General features: G+C 37.5%; 3 protein-coding genes across 4 annotated transcripts; all 3 read right to left on the reverse strand.

Moving 5' to 3' along the window:
* Positions 1-3,311: 3,311 nt before the first annotated feature.
* crlf2 (cytokine receptor like factor 2) lies at positions 3,312-7,436 on the reverse strand. The gene is made up of 6 exons (XM_058392861.1): positions 7,282-7,436; positions 6,414-6,547; positions 6,049-6,196; positions 5,759-5,864; positions 5,584-5,662; positions 3,312-5,485 (listed from the first exon to the last, which is right to left on the reverse strand). The coding sequence occupies exons 1-6, from the start codon at positions 7,361-7,363 to the stop codon at positions 5,213-5,215; spliced, it is 822 nt and encodes a 273-aa protein (XP_058248844.1). The 5' UTR covers positions 7,364-7,436; the 3' UTR covers positions 3,312-5,212.
* A 7,606-nt stretch (positions 7,437-15,042) lies between these two features.
* On the reverse strand, positions 15,043-24,314 carry LOC131354861 (ADP/ATP translocase 1). Of its 2 annotated transcripts, XM_058392937.1 has the most exons (9): positions 24,212-24,314; positions 22,484-22,844; positions 21,796-21,967; positions 21,419-21,603; positions 21,146-21,278; positions 20,866-21,006; positions 20,199-20,321; positions 18,524-19,109; positions 16,944-17,060 (listed from the first exon to the last, which is right to left on the reverse strand). In XM_058392937.1, exons 1-8 carry the CDS (start codon positions 24,244-24,246, stop codon positions 18,895-18,897), a joined length of 1,365 nt encoding a protein of 454 aa, XP_058248920.1. In that variant the 5' UTR covers positions 24,247-24,314; the 3' UTR covers positions 16,944-17,060; positions 18,524-18,894. The 2 variants fall into 2 exon arrangements, with proteins under 2 accessions (XP_058248921.1, XP_058248920.1); XM_058392938.1 differs by lacking the exons at positions 18,524-19,109; positions 20,199-20,321; positions 20,866-21,006; ... (3 more) ...; positions 22,484-22,844; positions 24,212-24,314 and adding exons at positions 15,043-16,179; positions 16,329-16,469; positions 17,949-18,510 and having other exon boundaries at positions 16,574-17,060.
* A 6-nt stretch (positions 24,315-24,320) lies between these two features.
* Positions 24,321-26,205, reverse strand: LOC131354863 (probable bifunctional dTTP/UTP pyrophosphatase/methyltransferase protein). The gene is made up of 6 exons (XM_058392939.1): positions 26,111-26,205; positions 25,076-25,183; positions 24,870-25,001; positions 24,726-24,773; positions 24,575-24,639; positions 24,321-24,456 (listed from the first exon to the last, which is right to left on the reverse strand). The coding sequence occupies exons 2-6, from the start codon at positions 25,166-25,168 to the stop codon at positions 24,372-24,374; spliced, it is 423 nt and encodes a 140-aa protein (XP_058248922.1). The 5' UTR covers positions 25,169-25,183; positions 26,111-26,205; the 3' UTR covers positions 24,321-24,371.
* Between the last annotated feature and the right edge of the window lie 422 nt (positions 26,206-26,627).

A 26,627-nucleotide genomic window follows, 5' to 3' on the forward strand; every position in this document is an offset into this window, starting at 1 on the left:
CAATCATCAGCAGATGAAACAAAGCTCGGCACAGCTTGTGTGCCAAGGCTCACATGTGTTTTTACATCTGTTCAGGATATTTCAATTTGATGCTCAACAAGCTAAACCTGAGATTAAAGGATCATACGTGTCAGCCGCACAAACATCACTTCCAGAGTGAGCAGGAGTGTTCCAGCACAACCAGGAGAGAGAGAGAGAGAGAGAGGCATCACCCGCCGCAGACAATGGTGCATGTGTGTCTGTCTGTGTATGTGAGTGCATCTTTGGGATGTCTGCAAGTCAGGGCTGATGTGATGCCTCTCACATGTTTGAGATGTCAAGAAAGAAATCTGTCTCAGGATTTGCTCTTTGGAAATATTCATAACCTTATTTTTTTTTTTACTTTTCTCTTTTTTAAAGGTTGCCTTTAATGAACACATTTGAGAAATTGTTTTCAACATTCATAATTAATGGAGTAAAACCTCATGTATGAGCAGGGTTAGTTTGTAAATTTGAATACATAATAAAGTACAAGACTGTGCTGCTACAATAGAGCACAAGGCCATTATATTTTGATATTCATTATGGTCTGATTTCTTTGAATGAACACGCATAAATGCCCTCTCACTAAGCAACGTCCACCGATAAAGCCAGATCAGTTAACACTCTTAGGTTAAAAGGTTCCTCAAGGGTTCTTAGGATACTTGAGTTCTTAACATCCTGAATGAGTTTTGCTAAGAACCCCAACGGTAAATCTGTAAGAGTTTCAGCTATTTATTGTGTGCTTATTGTATCATTGCTGTACTAAGATTGCTTCACTAATAATTCTGTATTTATGACAATGTTATGTTGCTAATATTTATATTAGATATAATCATATAACCTGAAAAATCAGAAAAATAAATATCCTACATGCCGCCTATCCTCCTGTACGAACACAGTGCAGCATGAGTCTGACCTTTGGATATCAGTGGATATAATATCCACCCTCAGCTAGCTCTCCCACTACTGCCCTGCAGCTTCCTCTCCTCCACTGAGAGAGCTGCATCTCATATATGCTAGTGGCAAAAACTAATAATCACTATAACAATCTGACATACACCAATCCTTCTTTTGTTTTCAATGCTCAAGCCAAAGCAGCAATCTCCATGTCTCTAGCTTTAAAACTTTAGACCAGAGGTCATCAAATCCAATCCGGGAGAACCAGAGTCCTGCAAAATGTGACTGCTATAAAACAACAACTAAACCTGATAATTAACTGGAGAGTTAAATCAGGTGCTATCAACTAGGAAAATGTCAAAATCTGCTGCATTCCAGCCAGTCAGGACTGGATTTGATGACCCCTGCTGTAGACACATAAAACTATAGATCAGTGTGCTAGACTGATGATAACGCCTGCAATCCTTTGAAAGTTTTCACTTCATGGAATTTGTCAAACTGGTGTCTGCTTCCATGACCATGAGTAGCAAATATAATTGTGACAGGCCCAACGAGCAGGTGGGGTCACAAGCAATAACGGCAAATGAATACCGGATCAGCCACGGCATAATCAGGCATGAAGCAACTTGAACCCCATACTCCTCAAATAGAGTATTATTCTGCACCGAGAGGTGAGACTATTAACACAGGAGGGGATAAAACTCCAGCTGTCAAGCTCTCACCCTGCCTGCTCTCTTTCTGCCGCTGTACTTTATGTTCACACGTTGCATTTGCAAATGATTCTTCCATTTGTCAAGTTGTTGGCAAACCTGTCACCCTCACCTGGTGAAAAGCAAATAATTTATTTATTTGGCTTCAACACAATTAAAGGCATTACCACCGTGCTTGGCAGTGACACCTTTTTATGCAATCAAGTGCCAAAGTGCGAAGAGTTTAGACATGCCTGCAGGATGGGTGTAAGTTTTCTCTTTTTGGGGCTTAAAAAAATTAAATAGTGGCAGGATGAAGGAAGTTCTTACTGCTGCCTCCTCTGGAGGTGGGAGACAAGAGATGAATATGGAGAAAAATATTTTAATACAACAGCCAGGAATACATTTAGCAAGAAAGCTTTTGAGTGTGAGTGTTTCTCTACAGTGTGCACTGGATGATTTGCAGCAGGGCTTGGCAGTGAGAATGGTAGGAGCTAAGATTCTGGTTTGTAATTTCCCTGTTCAGTGAAGTGACTGTATAAATGTTATATATTCGTCCCAAATAGTGCATTTCAGAAGAAAGATGTTGATAGCAATGCCGCTTTTTATTTAAATAATTGAATAGAAAAGAAGGCCTCTGCAGAGTTTGGATTTATGCAACAATCCTACACCCCCATGTTTTTTTTTTCCAGAGCACTTTCAGACTTACACACCTTCACACCCACACCCAAGAGCAGACTTGATGTCAAACAAGAACGGATTTCCTCATTTCTTTGAACTAAAATGCTGTAAAGGAGTCTATCGTAGGTATAATCTGGTCAGCCTCTAGTGGGCTTGCCAACAGTAGCGTTTGTCATCCACCATTTGCTGCCTGGGGCCTCTGACAGACTCGACCTAGCATATTAAAAAACAAGTTGATGGAACTAAAAACAATGCTGGTGGAAAAGAGATTGTGCTGTTTTACATCTCCTGTAAGTGTCTGCTTCAGGGACAGTTTATCTGCTAGATACAACGGCTCTTTGACATTGTCAACTTCTGTCATGTTGCCGCAGTTAGTCTTCGATCATGGCACAGCTCAAGTCACTGCTCCACCTGCATGTTCTTTAGGCAGCTGGTAAAGAGTGTGAGTCGGCTTGCTCTTTGTGTGGAATGTCTCCGGGCCTTTATGATAATGAATCTTCCCCCCACTAAAACATTACAATAAATAAAACATGCCATTCCAAAGAGTTTGATCTGTTCTGTGTGTGTGTGTGTGTGTGTGTGTGTGTGTGTCTGTGTGTGTGTGTAAAACTGCTGGATTTTGCTCATTTCGTGATACTTTCTCAATCACACACACACACACACAAATGCACAAATACACTAGGGACAGAGATTCTTCCCCATTTCTCAGGCACTAAAATACAATGTGTAATTATAATATTATATATATATATATATATATATTTATATATATATATATATATATATATATATATATATATATATATATATAATATCTAATTGTGTACCTAAAGAAACATGACTTTAAGCCATATTTAATACACTTCATTTAGTAATTAAGAAAAATATTTGCTGATCTCATGCAAAATGCATTGCGTATGAATTTAGGTAAAAAGGAATTTATTCAATACAACAGACGTTAATCAGTTACCTGATGAAAGCTTATATTTCTTCTATATCCTGAATATCAGATCTAGGCCTACATATTTATTTTATCCAGTGTTTGGGTGCTGGAAGAGGCTGAAACATAAAACTGGCAAGACAGACGTAAGAGGCAGACAGCAGTTCTGATTATTCACGGCTATCCTAAATAAGCCTTTTTTCCTCTCGCCCTCATTTGTGCACAGCTGCTTTGTTCACTGCACAATTCCCTAACTGCAAGATAATTTCTTTGTTTTCACAAGAATTTTGTGGTCACAGTTTGCATGCCCCCCTTGGTTAGTGCTCAGGTGCTTACAGTGGAACACTGCACAGCCTCTCCGGCTCAGCTCGGCTCAATCACATCCACCCCGAGGCTGTAGGTTTGTGCATCAAAGAGAGTTTACACCATGGAGCAGTTGGTTCGAAGAAAAAGATGAAACACTGATTTAAAAAAAAAAAAAAAAAAGATTTTTTTCTCTTGAAGCGCTGTAGTTTTGACGAGTTCAAAAGCTCAATTAGAGTTAGTTACAAGTTTGTCAGGATAAACAATATTCAAGCTCTAACAAATATAAGGGAGTATATTATACATTGTGGTTAACACTGTGGTTAAATGAACTAAATTGCAAGATTATGGAGCACATCCTGTATCGAGCACTGTATGGAGATGCACTAAGCACGTGTCGTGTAACCTGCTGCTGTGGAATTCTGCAGTAACAACACCTTTCATGCTACATGATCTGCTGTGGGGTTCTCATAGACCATCTGGATGTTCACTTTTACAAATTTTCACTAAAATGTCTTGCAACAATCTGACATAAAGTATTACAATATGATGTAACATGTGATATAAGGCAGCTATATGATGCCGTTGCTCCGGAACTTGAGCTTTTTGCTCTGTGCAGCTTCAAAAAATGTCTTCTCTTGTGCAGATGTCTTCACAAGGCTGCTCATTGTAGTCAGTAATATGATCCCTTTGGTCCTCGCTCAGCCTGAAAGACCTGACAGTGAAAGTGGTCTCATTTACACCCAGAGTATGTGCTAGCATGAAAATATGGGAAGCTTATCCTTATTGATATGGCCAGATGCAAATTTCATGAAGATCCAGTCATTATGCAATGGAGATTTCTAACAAGCTGTATTAAAAACCATAAACACTGCATAAACAATGATATAATTGTTAATGTTACTTAATCTTAATCTAATAATTATAGATGCAAATAGTGGAAAGCAGTCATTAAAACAGGACGTGCCTGCACTGTGTCTGCTCTGTGTGCATGAAAGAGGAATTTTAAACCGACAACACGTGACGTAAACACTGATCAGTCTGTGAAGACTTAAATACAATCCAGGGTCATTAACTTTATATGTGCCTCTTAATGAGTGTTTGAATATCCTGTCCTGCTTGTGTTTATTTTCCTGCTCTTAACACTTCCTCATCAGTCATGGCAGTAAGGAGCAGACAGAAGAAGCAGATCCTTCCTGCCCTGGCTTTTTGATGCCATCACACTAAAACTACACATCTATTATGCAGGCAGCTACATTAATCTTTTAAATCGGCATTCAAATTAACCTATATCCTCCTTTTAGTGTGAGCTGTGATGATGATGAGTGTGTTCCTCGCTGCCTTTGATACACCTCAACCATCCTCAAAATCGTCAGAATAGTAAGAGTGCCCTCTTTTGTCCAGCTGTAATGTTGCACACACGGTGCAGGAGAACTGGCTTGGGTTTCTGTCAATGCTTACTGGTGAAGAATAAAAAGTGTTTAGACAAAAGAATAGTGTATGACAGCCTGGTAGATGAGTCAAGAAATATGCGGGTTTAAGTAAAAAAGTTTCAGAACATATCTATAAACTATTTAATAGATAGACAAACTCAAGACAATCGCATAATAGAATAGCAGCACACTTGTACATTCTTTCTCTTTCTCTCCCTGAACCACACTTAAATAAGCAAAGTCAATATTTAAATAATGATATAGCCTGGTCTGGTAGCTGGACATTGTGTATCAATGTTGTCCTCGGATGTATCGGAAGAGTAAATGGAATACAAGCTGTCATTAGTTGCAAGGTCAAAGCTATGCTTTCCAGGAAATGTGTGTGTAGGATGAGTGTGAGGGGGTTGTTCATCAAGATCACACTTGATGAGAGTGAGTTCAGTGTTCTCCTCCTCCCTGTCAGAGACCTTTATCTCTGAAACCTTGCAATCTTCACATGTTTGTGTAAAGTTGCTCCACCACTTTCAAGAGAAAGAGAAAAGCAGTTTCAACAATTGTTACGTTACGTTACGCTACTTTATGCTCTTAGCCCAGACTTACTGTGCTTAACTGTCCTTACCTGAATCTGTTCAATGTTTAAAATTCTCTCTTGAGTATGCTTTGGATCTGGAATTATAGGAAGGACAAGTCTTCTTACCCTTTGTGGAGAGAGATTAGCAATGACAAAGCCATGTTCTAATGAGCTACTCTAGGACGTTCTGCATAACTTTTTAGTAAAAGTCAGTAAGACTCACCGATCATGTGTTAGGGCATAGACAAGCATGAAGCCCACCAGTGGCAGTATTGTTATCAATAGATAATCTTTCACAGTAAATGTCAGGGCCTCTGTAATGCAGGGTCCTTGCATAAAATAAAAAGGGGGAGTGTGGATGTAAGGGTGGGGGGTAAATAGGCCAAATCATTGATACAGTACACAATGTAATCTGCTTAACACATCGTATAACATCACTGTATGACAAATTTATTTTAGCCAACACATCCAGAATTAGAAGTCACACCTGCCAAAACATAGAGACATCTTTACCTGTGTCATTCCTCCAGTATTTTATTGGACTCCATTCTCCCCATGGCTTTTGGGTACATTCTAGCCTCATCCTTAGTCTGAAAGCATAATTCTTTTTCATGTCTGGAGCAGGCAGCTCAAAGGAGAGCTCTGAAATGTCAGTATTATTCTGTAAAGAATATGAATAAACACAAACAAATAAGGTGCCTTCAGAATAAACAAAAACAGATAAATCATAAGAATCATATGAAGAAACATAAATCATATTTTTTTAAGATTTGCATTCTTAAATGTTTATATTATTTATATTTATATTTGGTGAACACTTAAAATCGTCATTTTGGTTATACACGACTATATATTTATCCCTTTTTACTGAGATGTACCTTCCAGGAAGTCTCACAGTGGCTCCGGTACTGCACATGGGTCCTGTAGCACCATTTGCTTTTAGTTTTATCTGGTCTCTCCCAGGACAGGTTTATGCTATGTGATGTGTGTTTAATTGTCATATTAAAGATGTCTAATTAGATTTGAAAATCGAAAGAAAGAAAGAAAGAAAGAAAGAAAGAAAGAAAGAAAGAAAGAAAGAAAGAAAGAAAGAAGATTACATTTTACAATTTCACATATTCCATCATATTGTGGTAAATGCCTTTTTCTTCATACACGGGGTAACGAGGTATTGTGGGTGTCACATCACATCGTTGTGACTTTTGATGTGGCTCCTCACTCAGTGTCAGCGGACTTGCCATGACGTACTCACTGCCATGGGTTTTTAGCTAGAATCACTGTGGTAAAATATGCCTTATGGGTATGGCAGCTATGCCAGATCTCATATAAATCTCAGCCTATAGTGCATATAAATCAAATAATTAGTTTGTTTATTCATAAAATCTTAATCACACAGAATGAAATATTACTTCAAAAGTTTTTTACAAAGGTATTTTGAATTTGCTATTAGTATTAGTGTTGTTAATACAACGCCTTCATTTATTAATCATATTATTTTTATTCTTATTCTTTTTTCTTCCAATCATTATTTCTCTATCATAATGATATTTTCTGTCTGAGTAATATTCAACAACAATCACACAAACACATTTTCACATTCCTCATCATCGTCATCCACAAATTTTGGTCATTTTTTAATAGGAGGAAAAAATATATAATAAATTCAAAACTCAAAATAATAATAAAACATGTATATCATATTTTAAAAAATATTTTAAAAAATCAAGCAACCCTAAAGCCACTTACCCACTGAAGCACATTCGACACTGAATTGAGCACAGAGCACAGCAGACAAGACTAGCAGTACACAGCAAGTACAGCGCTTCATCACTGCTTCTCATCAATGGTTGTGCTGACTCTTATGAAGTAAGGAGCGCAGTGAGAATATATAGTCTTTTACCACTTAACCACGCTCACTTCCTCTTACTCACAATCTGCTCTAAGCTCTTCACTGCTACCTATACACAGCTATAGCAAAATCCACCTGCGATAAAGCAGCCTGTACATTTTACATCAGCGTTTCGACAGCGTAATTCCCCTTTTATTGCCTTATATCTGGACTTCTGAGGTTCAAAATTATTTTCTCTGTAGTCACTGTTAAGGATTATTTTAAAAGCATAGTGATCATTTTTTCTAAACCATTAAGTGGTGATTATTGGGCATGTTTTTCCACTGAAATCACAAAAATCATTAAACCAGATCATACAGTATGTAAAGCCTGAAGCTGCCAATGTAAAATGAAAGCAAAGTAGCCGAAAAACAGTATTGTAGATAAAAGGCCATGCCTTGCAGCACTGTGGTTATCACACATATGCAATGGTGAAATAGAGGAATTTCCTAAATCTGCGGAACGTACAGTCTTATATCAAAAATCCCCCGACATTTGCATAACGTGAATGGGGGTATCTGTGGTAATATATCCTCATCTACATAACAGAAAACTGCTGTGTTGGTGTGAGAGGTACATAGTATTCATTGCTAATTCTGTGTACTTAAAAATTCTTTGCTAGTGATTAGTGGACAGGTTAGTGGACAGTCTGTCAGGAGCAGATAGCCAAATGTAACATAACTTAGATATATGGTAGTTTGGGTGCCTACATCACTGACAAATTTTCATACTGTTGCTGACCCACTTAATATAAAAACTAATAAACTCCCAATATGGGCAGAGTTTTTAAAAACAGCCATCATTACTTAGCAGCTTTCATAACTAATCATGCTTACAGTAATGATATTTAATGGATGATAGTTATAAACATGCAACCGAGTGTTTACATGCAAACAGATATGTGAAATTTCTGTGTAATTCAGCAAGTATGGTCCAGAAAGTAGGCAAAGATTTTCAGGCTTGATTAATTGCATGCAGTGCAGATGACGATGTTTGTCTATATTAGCAGCAGCAAGCTTACATTTATACCTGTAATAACTGGGAATTAATTTTTTAATATCCACAAATCTCCATTTCTTAAGGAATTTTATTGCTTCAAGGGTTTATGTAAAAACCTATGCAAGACACTTATTAACTTATTTTTTTTAATTAACTATTAGAAAAAGAACCCGTTCCCCTGAGAATCCTTTAGGAAGGAAACAACGCTTAACTGTTCAACTAATCCTTTAAAAAGAAAAAAACTATGTTTTTTAATGTAGAAGAAAAGTTGCAAAAACTATCAAGATCCCTTTGTAACATTAATATGCAACGGGTCATATGATATAGTCCTCCATGAATGTATAGAACATGAGAAATAAATATTAAGTGTTTTATTTTGTATAATCTTTTGGCACATAATATTCATTTTCTTTCTCACCAGAATAAGCTTCATAAGAGACAGAAATTAGTCAGTTAGCTCGAGTTTAGCTCATTGCTTAATTAAGTGCTAAAATGAAGTGATTATTTGGTAGCTTAAACTTATGTCCTTTTTTGGGGAACTACCTGCTTATTCATTTATTAACTTGACCTTTGCACATTCTATTGCCGATTGCTTATCTTGGTTCATCATTTTTATTTCCAAGAACAACACTATCTCAACAGCATGATCTTTTTTTTTTTTTTTAATTTAAATAACTACACCACAATCTGCTGTCAGAGTTAAATGTTTCAATGGCATTTTCAGGCTCATATCATATAAAAGTCAAAGGTGTTCACCACAAGAGGGTGATGTGGGTGATGTGATCTAAGAAAAACAAACCAAGTTTTTGAGTCTCACATTAGTACTGGAAAAATGTTCTACAGAATACACTAAAAAGCTGAAAAGTGAGATTACTAGCAGAGATATGAAGACTGCAGGTAGTTAATGTAAGTTTTAGATTTGTGTCAGTTGTGTTCTTGTTTCTGCGTGTCATTTCTGATTTCCTTTTTAACATCCAAAAATGATGATAGGGGAAAAAGAGAAACGAATCCTGCCACTTCACTTCGCTTTTCTTTTTTTTTATTCACTGGAAGAAAGCTACCGAGTTTCATTGGAAACACTTTTTTCTTCCCAAAAATAGACAGGCTGATTTTTCTTTAGTGGTGCAGCGTGTCTATGCAATGGTACATCCTGCTAATCGAGCCTCATCAACTACAACTAAGCAGTTCCAGATCTGGAGCTGGAAGCCATTATTGTGCACCTCTCTCCATGTCTTACTGAGAGGTCTGAGGTTTTCAATGACTAAAACTTTCACTAAAAATTTTCACTGATCTTAGTGCAAGCTAGCTCATGGGTTTAAGCGATAGAAACGTTCAGTTCACTCCTACTCTGTTAAACCTGTTTCCTGTGTTGTGTGGTTACACGGCATACACACACACACACACACACACACAGAAATACTCAAGTTATTTTTACTGAGATACTGAGAAATACAGCAGTGTTTTGTGGCTGTATGAATCATTACATCCACATGGAATGAAATGTCTGTGATACCAGATCATGGGGTCATTCACCCAAACAAGCAATAAATTATGTGATTAGAAGGATTTTGGGTTATGAAATATGTCAGCTAATGAATATTGCCAAGATAAATCACCAAAAAATGGTAATATAGCATTTCATTTTAATTTTTCACATTTTAATGCTTTATAATTTCACTAAACGGTACGGTCATGCTACTATGTCATTGTAATATTGCAATAAAACTGTGTAATTACCATTTCCATTTCCAGTGGTTTCACAAATACAATATTTAAGCCTATGTTTTCTTATCTACACTTTAAAAAATAAACATCAGATTGTATGGTTTTATAAAGAATGCTTAACATTCATGGAACCTTCCAAAAGGTTCTTTGTAATGGCAAAAGGTTCTTTAGACAAAAGGCTTTTTTATGGCACTAAGAAAAAGGGATTCTTTTAAGAACAAATTACTGAAAGGTTTTTTAGGGAAGCAAAAAAAATGGTTCTTCTCAGACTTCGTAAGAGTCTTCTATTCTTCCTGGCATCTTTATTTTAAAGGTACAAGAGTTCTCACTTAATATAACTGGAGCTCATATTTGCTTAAATATGTACAAGATAATGTTAGACACATTAAAAATACCAACTTTTTACAATAATACAACAAAAATACAATATCAAGCTTGTGGAGGCATTCTTTTTTTGCATTTATTTTTTTTGTTTCTAGACCACACGGCATCCATCCTTAGAAAAGTTTGAAACCAGGGTGTTTAATTAGATGTATTTCATTGCAAATATAATAACCATTTATTCACTAAGCTTTCATTTTAAAAGAGTCATTTTTAACAGTTTTCTTTATTATGATTACTTTACTTTACTGCTAGTTAAGAGGTCATAGAATTTACATTTACATTTATTCTTGTACATTTATTCATCTTTTAATTGATGTTTTTATTTAATGTGATTAATATTGAGTACTTGATAGTTAACATTTTGGCTCAGGGGTGAAGGTTGGTGGTGCCGAGGTTCAAATTTTCAATCAATAGCCCAGAGTCCTAACTACTAACCCACATCATTACTCAAGCTAATCATTAGTTAATTAAGCTATTGATCTATAATTATGTCTAAAGCAAATCCATTAACAGTGTACTCAGTGACTGATAGTGAAATACTGAATCTATAACTTAAAAGTAAATAAAGCTTAATAAACAGGTTTGTGTCATGAGTCTCAAAGTGACTAATGAATAGTTGACCAAGGTATCAATTATGGATAATCAATGACTTTACAGGCATTATAAATGAATTATATGTCAAGCATTACCACCATCCCGCATTTTTTAAAACTTTCATTTTGTTCAATCAACATGTTATCACCTTAAAATACAGTTTTTCATAGCTGAAATGCCTTGTCCAGTCAGGAAAAGGCAAGACAGAGAGTGAAAAAGAAAGACATGCGCACAGAACCAGGCGAACTCTTTAAGAAATGCTCAATTCCACACCAGCTATGTTATTCGATCCTCCTCTGGGAAGGGGTGTTTGTGTCGAGGAAAGACAAGGCCTGTCAGGACAAAGAGTAAAATTCCAATGATATGTTTAGCGAAAAGGGCGAGTGAAAAGTGAATCAAAGCGTCGCAGGATCAAAGAAACTCTGCCGAAAAGTCAACATGGCTGCCATGGGAGCAGCAGGAGATGCATATCATTTTTTAGTTGTTCTTCAGTGCCTTCTGATGTTGGGCAATTTATTGATATAGTTGGCAGTGAGAGAGAGAGAGAGAGAGAGAGAGAGAGGAAAATCTATGAAATGGGCATGAAAGTGGAGGTAAAGTCCACCATCAGGAGGAGGAGGTCAATGCATTGCATTTGAAGTGAGGAGTTCATTGACATTTCGAGCAATTGCAGCAGTGATATGCAGTGATGGCAGATTGTTAGACTAGGGCTAAAATGAAATATTCAAACTATTAAGACTGAGCAATGCTTTATAGCACAAGGTCTCACTGATAACAACAATCAAATAATGTGGATCTCTGCAACAATGTCTGTCACATTGTCACAATGTCTGTCACATTTATATCTGTGTATTTGATAACAGAAAGTAATTTGATGCGGTATCTAAAAAAATAAAATCTTACAATATATTTTTGGCTTTTTATCATTTTAAAAAGGGAGCGCGTTTGCCCTGCAAGTAAGACTTTTTTATTTGTATAAAAATAACACAAACACAAAAGTGTGATATAATTTAATACATTTTTATTACCTCACAAAAAATGTTTTTTTTTTTATATCAACTATGCATTAATGTGGCTTTACTTCTTAAAGTAAAGCAGATCTCATTAAATGATCAACATACATTATTACTGAAGATGGAACTACTACAGGATTATTTTCCTATATGTAACATGCTCAAGATCAATCTGACAATTAGTGAGAAAGTTTAAATAATATTCTGGCTCTGTGTTATAATGAGAGCAGCGCAAATTTATTTATTTATTTACCAGTTTACAACTGGTTAATCACTCATTTAGGTCACCTTCATAATCTCTCTGCCGTATGTATTTGTGGTCAGAGGCACCAAGTGTGTCAAACTAAACCACACCAGATGCTGTTTCCTCTTTCTGCCATGGAATTTTTGTAAAACAATCTTAATCAAAGATTTTTATCACTTTGGTACATGCAGTGCATGCCTATCTTGCTTCTGCAGTGTTCAAATATATGTGGGAGGTTTGTTTTTCATTCAGTTAAAATGTACATTATGTTCTTCGTTCCGCTTTTAACTGACCAGTTAGGCAAAGAGATAAACAAAAGGAAGAGCAGAACTGACACTGTGACTTTTTTTTTTTTTGCTTGCCTGTTTAGGACTGACTGATAGTTAACTGATAAGAGCTTCACTTCCAAGTAGGCCTGCTTACAGAGAAGCAGTTCAAGAACTGTTAAGATGTTTCCAGATTACTGATACACTGTTCACAATGGTGAGAATAATAATGAAATACAAGCGGAAACATCTCAGAGAATCGTTAACCAGTTATATGAATTGTGCATTTTAATTTTAGATTTTTAAGAGTGGGTTTATGTACACACACACACACACACACACAGACACACATTAAAACTAACACGGTTGGACCCAGTGGACTGAGTTTAAATGAGTTCAAATGTTGATTTAAGGTCAGTTGAAAAAGCATTAGCTATTATCCACTTTGAATGACCAGTGTTTCATATATATATATATAATCATTGTGACAAAGCAATGAAAAAAAAAAAAAGCTTTTAGAACTTAGAAAATTTTAATTTCTCATGTAGATAAGGTTTGTAGTCCCAGCATACTGGAGGACTGAAGGGAGAGGTGACAGTGAACATGATGTACATTGTAGATAACAATGGTTTAGGTTTCACGTTTGTACGCTGAGGATGGGGCGTGAATGTAAACGCTTTATTAAATATTTCTAAATTTCTTTTACTGTACAGTGCTAAAGAAAGCAGAATAAGACTTATTCTGTGCTATAGACCAGTATTTAGTTTAGACTGGCCACAGTTTAAGATGATGTGCGGAAAGTTGGGCATTTTTTAGAATCTATGATTTGAATGAACAGGTGCATGCATGCTTTATGGCATCTCTTCCAGCTCTATAATCTTTTATCTAAATTAAAATGATAGAATGACAAGAATCATTTATGAACAATTGCTGCTTTTGTCACTTGATTGTTAAATACTGAGTTATGAATGAAGAGCAATTGTTTTGCAAAATTCAAACTGAATATCAAGTTATTATTTCTGCAGATAATATCTTTTTTTTTTTTTTTTTTTTTTTTTTTTTTACAATACCCTACTTCTTCCACAGGCAAGGATTAAAATATGTTAGAAAAACTGTAGCTTTCAATTACTTTAGCCATAAATTTACACCAAAAAGTTGACACTCATTGTGCAGATGTTCAGTCAACTACACACCAGAAAGAGTCTGGGTGAATTAAGGTTATTAAAATGTTCAGGACACAGACATGTCTCTGAATAGTGCAGCATCTTGTGAACTTTAATGATATGTTTATTAGTCTGGTTTCTGTACTATGCGGGTTCTTGTTGTGTCAATTTCCTTTTCAACAGTGCCATCATGTGGACATTGCGTGAAACTGCACCAACGAGCCCAGAAACCATTTTATAAACGACTACAGAGTCTAGCATAAATGTAAACAAATTGGTTTAAAACTGTCTTTATATAAATTTAGACTTATATATGAAAGGGGGAAATATATCTGTGATATAATACCCTAACAGTGTGTTGTCACAAGTGGCTGATGCAAAAATGCTTTCTGATGACTGCAGTAAAAAGCAGATAAGGTTACGTCACATATTATCCATATACACAGTTTTCCATACCAGCAACATATGGAAGCAGTTGTAAATTTGCTGCTATCTGAGAACAGTTAATGGTTTTAAACCAGTCATTTTAATATCAAAGCACTTAACACTAGTACTATAATTACTTGCAGGTTGGCAATCCCAGGCCGTTGTTGGAGCTGCGCTGAAGGAAAATGACTTAATATTTATCTGACATGTACAGTATGATGGGAGTCAGACAAGGCAGCTCGCATTACAGAAGATTGCTCAGTTTTGCAGTCATTTCAGTAATTGACACTGGCCTTTGATCTCTACATACGTTGCATGACTTGTGTGGTTTTCATTACACAGACTTGCAAAATCTCTCTGTTGATAAACAATTGGGAGACATTATGGACTGAGTGTGGCCAGCTGTGAGTTCAGACCAGCCTGATTACAGTCTCTTTGAAAAACTTTGGTTCAAGGGGACCATTATGGTTGTGTTTCATTTTATTGGCCAGAGATTCTTATTTAAATTTGTCTATCATGTTGAGGATAGTGGATCAATTTACAGTAACAGGTAAACCAGTATGTTATTTTTATTAATAATACCAACAGAAAAGTTTCCTAATATTCATATATTGATATCACAAGAGTGAAAGTGTAGGAATATTAGGAAAATTAGGAAATAATAAGAATTGGTTGAATAGACATTAATGGTGTGTTTATGGCAGAGTTATCATTAGATTCTTTGTGTTGAAGAATCTAACAATGGCTATGGACACTAATTTAATGTTAAAACACACACACACACATACACACACACACTGAAGCATGTGAGGTATTTAATTTTATTGTGTTTGCAAGCATTTCTGCTGTTTAGTCAAGAATAACATTGTGGACTCTCAGTATTTGATTACAACATTTTACATATGAGGGGCAATGTCTCTTTTCAGTGTGGACACAATGTCCTGTCCTTTTCACATTATGTTCCTGATAATGGGATCTAATTAATCGAGAAGAGTCTGAAATAACTTGACATAATGACAAGAAGATCACCATGAAAATAGGACTTCCCTTATTGCTTGAGAAGGAAAATACTTTTAGCCTTGTTCCACAAAAGTTTACTTGTCATGTCACCTAGGCTCTGAATGTGAAGGTCATTACTTTAGCACTGTGGTAAGAATGTCAGAGCTATTTATCGTGCTGATCTTTCTCCAATTCGCAAAGAGGGCAATTAAACCATCATGTTGAATAAATCTCTGACCCAGCCAAGCGCTAGGCATATACAACTTTGGACAGAAATTCATCGTCTAATTTGAATCTGTTGTATGTGCTACTTTATTTGCTTTTACATTCCTGTTATTAGAGATCTTAAGTAGCAATGTTGCAATTCCTCCTAATATTTCTGTGGAGTAAAGATAAACCATTGTTATATACTAGCCATTACATTAGAGCCTGATCCATTTACAAATACTGTCAAAACTTACTGCATGATCATAGCAGTGACAAGTGTTTATACACAGGAAAATAACATTCCAAACATGACTTTATTAAAGATGTGCAACAAAAATAAATTACTATTTATATCTGTACTATTTAGATTAGAACATACTAATAAAAACTAATTCACATTGTTTAAATAAATGCTACACAGGTTAAATAATATAAAGGATTTATGCTGGCCTTTTACATAGATAACTAGCTACACACTGCAGAGGGAACAATGTTTTGGGAAAGCATGACAAACTTTAGCAATTAGATCTATTATATGACTTTTTAAATTCTTGCTTAAATCTACTTGCTTGGCATGATTAAACGTATTTCTTGAATTCATCATATAGCACAAGCACAAAGGCACCTCCCATGCCTCTAAGAACATTAGACCAAGCTCCTTTGAAGAACGCTTTGCTGCCCTCATCACGTGCAATCTTCCTCCAGCAGTCCAGTGTCCCAGTGTACATAATGTCAGCTGTGAGAACAAAAAAACAAAGACTTGAGCTTATATAAACACTCATATTATAGGGAGCAGTGGAATCACTCAGTGTTTTTAGTTACAGTTTGTGTGTGTGTGTTTGAGTGTGTGTGTGTGTGTGTAAATGATATGTTTAAGAACTGCACCTCCTTTGCGTCCAGACTGCATCATCATGCGGCGCCTCACTGTGTCAAAAGGATAAGAGACCACACCAGCCACTGCTGTGACACTCTGTGCAATCATCCAGCTGACCACGATGTGGGTGTTCTTCGGGTCAGGAAGCATGCCTGTTCGTCACCACACACAAAATCAATACATGAAAATGTAATGTGGCTATTTTAGGCACTGCACACAAAAACCATGTGTCCTACTAATAGTGGAGAGGTTTTACCTTTGGCTGTGTCATAAATACCAAAGTAAGCTGCCCTGTAGATTATGATGCCTTGCACAGACACATTAAAGCCTTGATACAGGCCTCTCAATCCATCAGACTTGAAGATCTTAGTCAGGCAGTCACCCAGGCCATTGAATTCTCTGGAAGAGGAAGCTTTTCCCACATCAGCTGCTAAACGGGTACGAGCAAAGTCGAGGGGATAGACGAAACAAAGAGACGTGGCTCCTGCTGCACCACCAGATGCCAGGTTTCCAGCAAAATAGCGCCAGAACTGAGTGTGCTTGTCAACACCACCCAAGAAGATCTGCTTATACTTGTCCTTAAAGGCAAAGTTGAGGGCTTGAGTGGGGAAGTAACGGATGACATTCGCTAGATTGCCACGCCAGAAGGAGGCAAAGCCTTGCTCTTTGGGAATCCTCACAACACAGTCGATAATTCCTTTGTACTGTTTGTCAGCACTGATTTGCTTGCTGGCATGTTGGACCTGCATTGTAAAATTGGTAAGTCAGCATGTTACGGTTTGGTCTGAACTTTATTATTTATTAATCACATTTTATAACTGCAATAAACTGTATTTTCTTTTGAGACAATGGACCTAATTAGTGTGAAAATGCTGAAACACATATACATTGCAAACAATTTCTGATTGTGAATGAATCATTTATTTAATATGTATTTATTTTACAGTAGTTGCTAAATACACACATCTAACTTATAAAGAAGGCAGAAAGTATCAGGCTTGTAATACACTTCTCTTTTATCCCCTCTGTTTCTTTACACATCATATCTGAGCCGTCACGTGCGTAAAGAGAGGTTTTGAAAGGTCGAATCGGTTCGGAGTTGATTCATTTTGCTCGGTTCGCAGTCACCCTCACAAGCTTAAAGAAACAGGTCGTGTACATCATATGGTCGGCAAATCAGTAAATGATGCAGATGTGCTACCTTTCCGTATCCATGTGTCTTTTACAGTCTAGAATTTAGACTTTTATCTACACAATTAAAGCGCAGGCGTACAGTCTGTGTGTAACACAATACGTATATAAAACATGTCGTGTGTCACTACTATGCGTGTTAAACAGAAATCTGGTCCACTCTAGGCAGATTTCAGCCTAACACGGGTGCCGGGTTCAGATAAATGATACTCAGTATGCATGGATGCTGCAGAGGACTCAATCATGGCCTCCCAAGGATAAAAAAAAAATCACCGGGCTGCAGGAGCTACTCACATGTCTAATTCATGAATTTCTACAGCTACATATAACTGGGATAAAAACAAATTCATAAATAACCGCGAATCCTTAAGTAACAGCATCAGTAAGAGCCGCTCTAGCGTGCCATCTCTATGAGCTGGTGAACAAAATGTTCTTCTCACCTGCAGCAGCAGTTTCACTCTCTCGATTGGAGCAACGGCTGTTTTAGAAATAGCAGCCGCAACTCCGCCCGCAAGAAAGTCTTTTGCAAATGATATCGCGGCGTCAGCCATGGCACTTTATATGAAATTTGTTTAGACGCACTTTCTTAGTAAGCGAACGGATGGAGATGAGTTGCTCAGCCGCAGAGGGCGTTCTGCGCAAACTCCGACATTCCGCGCAGGTGCTGCATGACTTATCGCGAGGAAGCGCGAGATCTGAGATCTTCCCTGCCTTACTTTTTTATTCTGACATATGATCCTCAACCAAATACTTCATTTGCTGTACGAATGCTAATATGGCATTTAGGACACATTTGGAACTGTGCGAATACCCTGCTGAAAAATCTACCCTGGTCTGACCAGCTATCAGCTGGAAACACATTTCATTGCTGATCAAATTAAACAGCTAGTCAGACATTTTCCATAAACTTAAGTCTCATTTCAGCGTGATCGGCTCAACCTGTACACTTTTTAGCTGGTTTTGCTTTGTTTGATTTTCACACAAGCCAATCGCCTCTCACTGGACTCTGCCTGACCCTGCATGTTGAGAACCTGCATGTTGACCACACTGACCCACGGCTTCATTCATTCTGCATGGACTGGAGAAAATACAATGCAACCTGCAAGTCAGTAACACAGTGGTTAGATAGTGACATGGCTCTGCTCAAGCAGCTTCTGTGGACATAAAATCTAGACACTTTTGTACAGTTCACATTGTTTATTAAATGATTGGTTAAAAGCTGAAATACATTGTACTAAATTAATAAGAATTATTTATAGATGTACAGGAGACAACTTGAAACGACAGTTAATATATTCCTGGACAGTTAAAAGTTGCCCTATAGTATAAAAATCCCTAGTGTTTTGAGCATTTAAAGCTTTTCAGGCAAGCAGAGAAACAAACTGGCTAAGCTTGATCATCTTTCACAAAAAGCATGGCGTCAAGTAGATTGTCTGTGTATTGGGTATGTACAGGACTGAACCCATGCTTCCTCATTAGGTTACTATACTCTGTGGTGTTCCTTTGCCTTCCTTCACTCATGCTGAGTGCCTGCAGCAGGGCTCGACTTGGCCTGGTCCTCTCCTCATCCAGTAGAATCTCTGAGAGCAACAAACCACAGCCTGCACCAGAGACACACAAATAATTCTATTTAATAAGCACTACAACTTTGGTGTGCTGCAAAACTCTACTGTCCTTAAGAGGTTATCAGCTATTGTGAATAAAACTAACACAGTTGGACCCAATGGACCGTGTGTAAAGGATTTCAAATGTTGATTTAAGGTCAGTCAGTTTATAAAAAAACATCACTCTTATCCACTTTACATGACTACCGTTTCATATACAATCATTTGGTAAAATATTCATGCTTCTTCAGTTTTTGTACATTTTAGTGTGCTAAAAAGTTATTTTTAAATTGCTTAAGTTTACTTTGTTGCTGTCTATCTACAGACATAAAAAAAAGCTTTTTAGAATTTTTGAACTCTCTCATGTAGGTCTAAGGTCAGTCACGTGCAATGCATTCATCCTTTACTCCATTCCGACCTGTCACCCCATTCCTGCCACTCACAAGCACCTCATAGTGTGATGCTGCCACCAACAGGTTTCACCATAAGAATGGATTTACCAGTTGAAAAGTAGCTGATTTTGTCAGACATAATTTTTGAAGCAACCAAAACAGATAAATTTTTGTCTAACTAGACCTAATTACGCCTTTTGCTTAGGACTGTCCGATCATTCTACCATAAATGCCATATTAATGGAGGATTTTAGAACTGGCTGCCCTTCCTGCAGGTTCTCAAATCTCTGTGGTGGACTGGAGTAGGATCATCTCTTTTTTTTGCCCTGCTGTATCTCTCCACAATCTGATCCTGAAGGTCTACAGAGAGTTCATTGGATATCCTGGTTTGGGTTTTAAATTGAGATGCACCGTATTTGCAAAAGTCCTCAAAACATGGTTTTGCCTTGCTTTGTCATTATGGGTTATTGTGTATAGATTAATAGAAAAAGGTCAATTTAATCCATTTTAATTAAATCGATACACAACAGAATGTGGAAAAATGTGCCTGAATACCTTCCAAATGAACGCTATGTCTATGTATACTAGATAGATACATATAGTATATCGACACAGAGTGCTAATGGTACTTATTACTGTTAATTATACAGCATTTTAGACATAATAGTCAGGTCTGCAGGCAGAACGTTCTTACCTGGCGTGCATGTCTTGGACAATTTACTCAACAGCTCATGTACTTTCTCATCAGACCAATCATGAAGAATTCGTGCGAGGATATATAGGTCTGCTTTGGGTAGGTCATCTTTGAAGAAATCTCCTAATTGCACAAAAAGGTACAATGAAAGTATTTTGATATCAGTAACATATGATTTAAATACTTTAAATAACTTTTGTCATACAGATAAGTGCATAAATTTCCATTAAATATGGTTGTGGATGAAAAGAGAAAATGTATCTCTACTAAACAGTTTAAAAACAAATTTAAAAAATCCATATAATGAAACATTATATTACATTTTATAATAACAAATAAGAAAATAATCTGAAACATAAAGCAAAAATCAAATTCAACAGGCAAGTCAATAATAATAGGCAAAAACTGGCCTAAAGATGAACTAGAGATGTCAGGAAGAATATGGGGAACTATTGCCTAGATGTATAGAGGATGTTTAAGAAACTGGAGGCAGGTATAAATCCAAGGGGTAGAAAACGGTTAGACAATATTTGTATCACATTCATAAAGGGAAATGTATATCTTTTGAAGTAAGTTTTTGATTATTATCTTAAGATAAGACCACATTATTGGGTCATTTCAATGTCTTACTGGTGTAAAATATCTGTAGGCAAATGTTTGCACTGACCTGCAACAAATGACACTCTGCCAGCTTGCTCTATAGGTTGGAAGTGACTTCTCAATTCAATAACTGCTGGCAAGTCAAATACAATTACAGACAGGTCGGGATGGGCTTTGGTGAACTCGTATGCCATGGCACCAGTACAGCCTGTGAAAAGAAAATACAGAAATGCAATGACAACCTGGAAGTCCTAAGTGTTACTTTATTATCTGAATGGCAGGAATGCAACAACACATAATAATTATAACTATATTTCATCTGAAAACTATATATGCAACACAGCTACCTCCAACATCGCAGGCTGTTTTGAAGCGCGATAGATCGAATGCTGTGGCCACATCTCTTCCAGTCACCTTAGCGATGCTGTGCATGGCATTCATAAAGCACATCACCATTTCAGCTTTTTTTAAGTAGACGTCCTTTTGCAAAAAAAAAGAAATACAAAATTTTGTAATTTATTCTAATGTACTGTAATACATACTGTACTCTGATTCTGATGATGATGATTATTATAATTATTATAACACTACACTGTATAATCAACCTCAAAATCCTCTACCTGAAACACGTTTTCAGACTTCTTCCCAAAAGCCTTCTCGTGCTGATTTGTGCCTTCCCTGACAGCGCTCTCTAGGTGGTTGAAGAGCGGCCAGATCATGTCATTGCAGTGCAGGATGTATGCATGCAGAGAAAGGGGGCTGTCTGATACCAGGTACTGTTTGGTCTGCTCCGTGTTCCTATACACTGAGACAGACAATGTACACAATATAAGCAGTACAAACAGCATTGCTGCAACATGAAACAGAGCACCTGTACTTAACTTTACCTGACGATGCTGACCCCAAACCTTCCCCTAACCCTAGCTAGCTTATACACATGCCAGGACCAAATTACTTTAACTTCATAATTAATCTGTTTTTCCTCCCCAAGACTCACCAAGCTTATCTTCACATTTGAGCTTATGTAGTAGTCCTATGGATACAGCAGCATCCAGTAACTTTTCAGTGCCCAGAACTGAGGCCTTGATGCGAATGGCTACTTCATTCAGCGTAAGGCCAGTGTCACTCAGAACGTCAAACACACCCAGCTTGGATGCTGTAAACAAAGTCTGGCAAAGAGCAAATTAAGAATAAGTTGTTTAGCAGAAATAAATCCTGAAAATCCTGAAATTTTAGCGTTTTCTCAGTCACCAGCAGGATTAGATATAAGCATTTGTAAAAGTGTTTGGAAAGTGGGATAATTGGAGCTGAATTTCATTAATTTTTTGTTTTGGTTAATTAATTTAGTTAATTTTTTTTTCCATGTAAAAATTACATTAAATTATACAAATAAATAAAATTCTGTATACATTACAGCATTATAAAGCATCATGTTTTTGATTATTTGCTAAAAAGAAAAAGGAAAATGCTGTTTTTGTACATTCTTTTTATAGGTAAGGCAGTAAAGGGGTAAATTCAGAAAATAAATTGTTTTCTGTTTTTTGATGTGATTAGAATGGATAATATACAGATGAATGAGTCTCTACAGGAACATTGTATCATATTTCAGGCTTGCTGACCTCAAATGTCATTTCATTTATACCTCTGGCCACTCATTTAATAATCACCATCATTATACTGCAAACCTTTGATGCTTTAAATCCATCTAGTAGTTCCACTAAGCTGTGGGGGAAGCCTTCAGTGTTGTTCTCGGTAGCCTCAGGTTCAACAGCATTATGCACTGAGTCAGAGTTAACGAGGATGCTGATGTCCGGTTGTGCTGTTTTTTCAGACAGACAGCTGGCAGAAGTACACGGCCCATCAGACTCTGGTGAGGTCTTGCGCTTTATCTTATAAGCAGGGCTCTCAGGTGAAATGTTGTAAATCTTTCCCAGCTGTTTGCAGAAGTGATTTAGTGGGAAGCCCACTACATTAAGAAAATCTCCTTGCACATATTCCACCAGCATTCCACCCAAAGCCTGGATCCCATAACCACCAGCCTTGTCCCTGTCAAAGATACAGCATAGGAAATGCAGAACTGTTCTTACAAGAGACTAGAAAACACACAGTCTTTACTATTCAACTAGACATATGATTCTAGTTTAGAATAATGTCTTAGCAGCAAAATATGCCAAGTTGGAAAGATAAAAAATAGAGTGGAAATAGTTCATTCCATAAAAGTTAAAAACCTGTCATGGACTCCCTTTAAAGCATGTATCTTGTAACCAAATTATTCTCATAATATATTACACAGTTAGATCTAATTCAAGATGTTTAAGCAAACATACGCAGATGAGCCGTAACAGTACTGACAGGTGAAGTAACACTGATTATCTCATTACAATGACTCTTGTAAGGGGGTAAAATATATTAATCAGTAATTGACCAGTCAGTTCTCAAAGTTGTGTTGAAATCAGAGCAAGTGTAAGGATCTGAGCAACTTTAACACAGGCTAAATTATGATGGTTAGATGACTGGGTCAGAGCTTCTCCAAAATAGCAAGTCTTGCCGTGTGTTCCTGCTATGCAGTGGTTAGTACCTTCCAAAAGTGGTCCAAAGAAGGACAACTGGTGAACCATAGACAAAGTCATGGGCATTCATGGCTCAATTATTTACATGGGGACTGACAGCTAGACTGTCTGGTCTGATCCAACAGAAGAGCTACTGTAGCACAAACTACTGAAAATGTTAATGCTGGCTTAGACAGAAAGGTGTCAGAACACACAGTGCATCACAGCTTGCTGTGTATGAGTCTGCGCACCTGCAGACCAGTCATAATGGCAATGCCACCTCCCGTTCACTTCCAAAAGTGCATATTTTGAGCACACGAGCATCGGAACTGAACCATGGAGCAATGAAGGAAGGTGGCCGGGCTTAGGAATCAATAAACATTGTTGCAGACCAAGAACACCTCTTCATTGCAACAATATTCCCTAATTGCAGTGGCCTCTTTCAGCAGGAAATTGTGCTCTGCCACACAACAAAAAGTGTCCCGATATGGTTTAAGGAAAATGACAGAGTTTAAGGTGTTGACTTGACCTGCAACCTCCCCAGCTCTCAAACAGACAAAGAAGTCCAATCCATGGAGGTCCCTCCTCACAACTACAAGGACCTGCTGCTAATGTCTTGGTGTGAGACACCACAGCACACTTTCAGAGGTCTTCATGCCTCAACAGGTCAGAGCCATTTTGGTGTCACAAGGGGGACCAGAATTATTTATGCAGGTGGTTTTGACATTATGGCTGATAAGTGAAAGTGAGGAACTCTACTAGAGGGCACAGTTTCAAAGTTCATTGTTTAGCCTGTTATTACCAAACTAAATCTTCACTGTATCAATCAGCAGCAAGTATGGCAGCTAAAAAAAATTTACTTACATGGGCTCGCCACTGTTAATGTATTCCCAAAGCATCTCCTCTGACAGATCTGCAAACTTCACCTTTGTCTCTTCATAAAATTCCACCACTTCGTGCTCTGTTTCTCCACCTGAAAAAAATAATCAGCTGACCCCTTGTCAAATACCATCCAGGTAAACATTCAGATTACGCACAGCATACCCTCTCTTTCATGACAGAGGACTATGACCACTCCTGTGTATACACTGTGCTCTTTTCCGCTCAATCTGCAATGCATGTGTGGAATAAAAAGAACAGCGGTTAATAAAGACATACTATAAAACAGACATTACACATGTACAATATATTTTTACATCAAGCTTGATTGTTTTAGGGAAAAAGCACCTAGACAGCATGCAGTAGGCATCTTGCTTATCCACAGGCTTCTCCAGAATTAAACCATCAACCGTCTGGAAATTGAAAAACATAACGTTACAAGGGCATTTATACAAATCATTCATTACATTCTAATTTAAAAGACCACATCCATACTTACCACCACAGTGTCTGCCCCAATCACTATATCTGGTTTTTTAAGGTGTTTCTGTTCCCAGGACATGTGAACACACATACACACACATTAATGCCCAAATAGCTAAAAGCTCTAACCTGAAACAAAAAAACTCATAAAAAGACTCACAAGTGGCATTCTCTGAGCCACTTCCAGGGCCTTTTGCTTTGCCGTTTCCACAGCATATGCATAGGGCGTTTTAAACAAAGTCTTGTCCAAAGTCTCTTTAAACCAAGAGGGCACCACTTCAAACCGCAAACCCTGCACAGAGACAAAATTTATAACTATACTTGATCATTACTCTATTATGCACAGTGGTACTGTTTTAAACTTACTGCGTTGGTCAAAATCTCCTGTCGCCTTGGAGATGCACTGGCCAGAACGACAAGTTTGCCATGCAGCTTGGAGATTACTGGGTGCAGTACCATTTTGTCTTCAGAGATCTAACATGAGAACCAGAACAATCATTGAGAGATCTGAGCATTTTATTACCATACATTTCCTGTCATAGTAACAAAAAAAACTAAAATACTCTGGCTCATAAAGCATAGGTTTACAGATCCAGTCTTCAAAATATACACAGATCAAGGATAACATTATGAGCACTGAGAGGTGAAGTGAATAAGACTGATGATCTCCTCATCATGGCACCTGTTAGTGGGTGGGATATATTAGGCAGCAAGTGAATATTTTGTCCTCAAAGTTGATGTGTTAGAAGCAGGAAAAATGGACAAGTGTAAGGATTTGAGCGAGTTTGACAAGGGCCAGATTGTGATGGCTAGACGAAATTGCAGCTCTTGTGGGGTGTTCCCGGTCTGCAGTGGTCAGTATCTATCAAAAGTCGTCCAAGGCAGGAACAGTGGTGAACCGGCGACAGGGTCATGGGCGGCCAAGGCTCATTGATGCACATGGGGAGTGAAGGCTGGCCACAGATCTAAAATCAGCAATTTTGGAACATCTGGTAGGATATATTTAGCATTTTTATTAGTAATATGTATTTAAAAGTGACTAGAGTACGTGTTTAGAGATTAAGGGTGCAGTTTAAGTGCAGGAGATCATGTTTTTTTCTAACATGCAAGTATCTGCGATCGATGTCCAGGGTCATCTCACTCACTGACCAGGGCTACAGATTGAGAGCAGATCATAGTTTTAATGAACAGAATCCCTTCTGATGTGATCCATCTACACTATAACACTTTTACAGCTGTGTTACATCCGGGTTTCCGAACGCATGCCAATCACTACATGACGACACTACCACACGCAACCTTGTATACCTGGTAGATTTATTAAACCTACAATTGGTTTAAGACTCTCGTGTTCCTCTTTATCAAAAGCAAGAAGCAATCTTTCATAATTTCGTTACTTACCTGCACCACTTTTGTCCCTCACCTTTCTCGCGTCCACCACGAAGTTCTACCGGAATTATGTGGGCGGGGCGTTCTCTACGCATGCGCATTAGAAGTATAGTGCTAATTTTGTGATCCACCACCAGGGGAGACAAAAACCACTGGTTTTAATCAAAAACTCATGGTCGTGATTTTTCCTTCTGTTCTGTACATTTTTGGTGCTTTCTCATCTGCCAAAAACACCAGAACAACTAAGTAACGGCCCTACCCGAGTTAAAGCGGGTGATTTAGGGCAGGGGGAACACAGACATGTGTAGGACAGGGTGAGGGAATACTGAGATCAGGGCTTAAATGAAGTTAATAGATGAGATAAGTTAGCGCCTTAAAACTGCTGTTGTAGTCACAGATGCTGTTGCTGTCATGTTTGCAATGTGATTAAGGGATAAACGTAGACCTTACATTACAAGTTCTAGCAAACGTTAGAGAAACAATATCTGAGCCAATCCTGTACAAATTATACTGAGACATACACTATATT

Source organism: Hemibagrus wyckioides, linkage group LG06, assembly GCF_019097595.1.
Source record: "Hemibagrus wyckioides isolate EC202008001 linkage group LG06, SWU_Hwy_1.0, whole genome shotgun sequence".
In the NCBI taxonomy this organism is placed as follows: Eukaryota; Metazoa; Chordata; class Actinopteri; order Siluriformes; family Bagridae; genus Hemibagrus; species Hemibagrus wyckioides.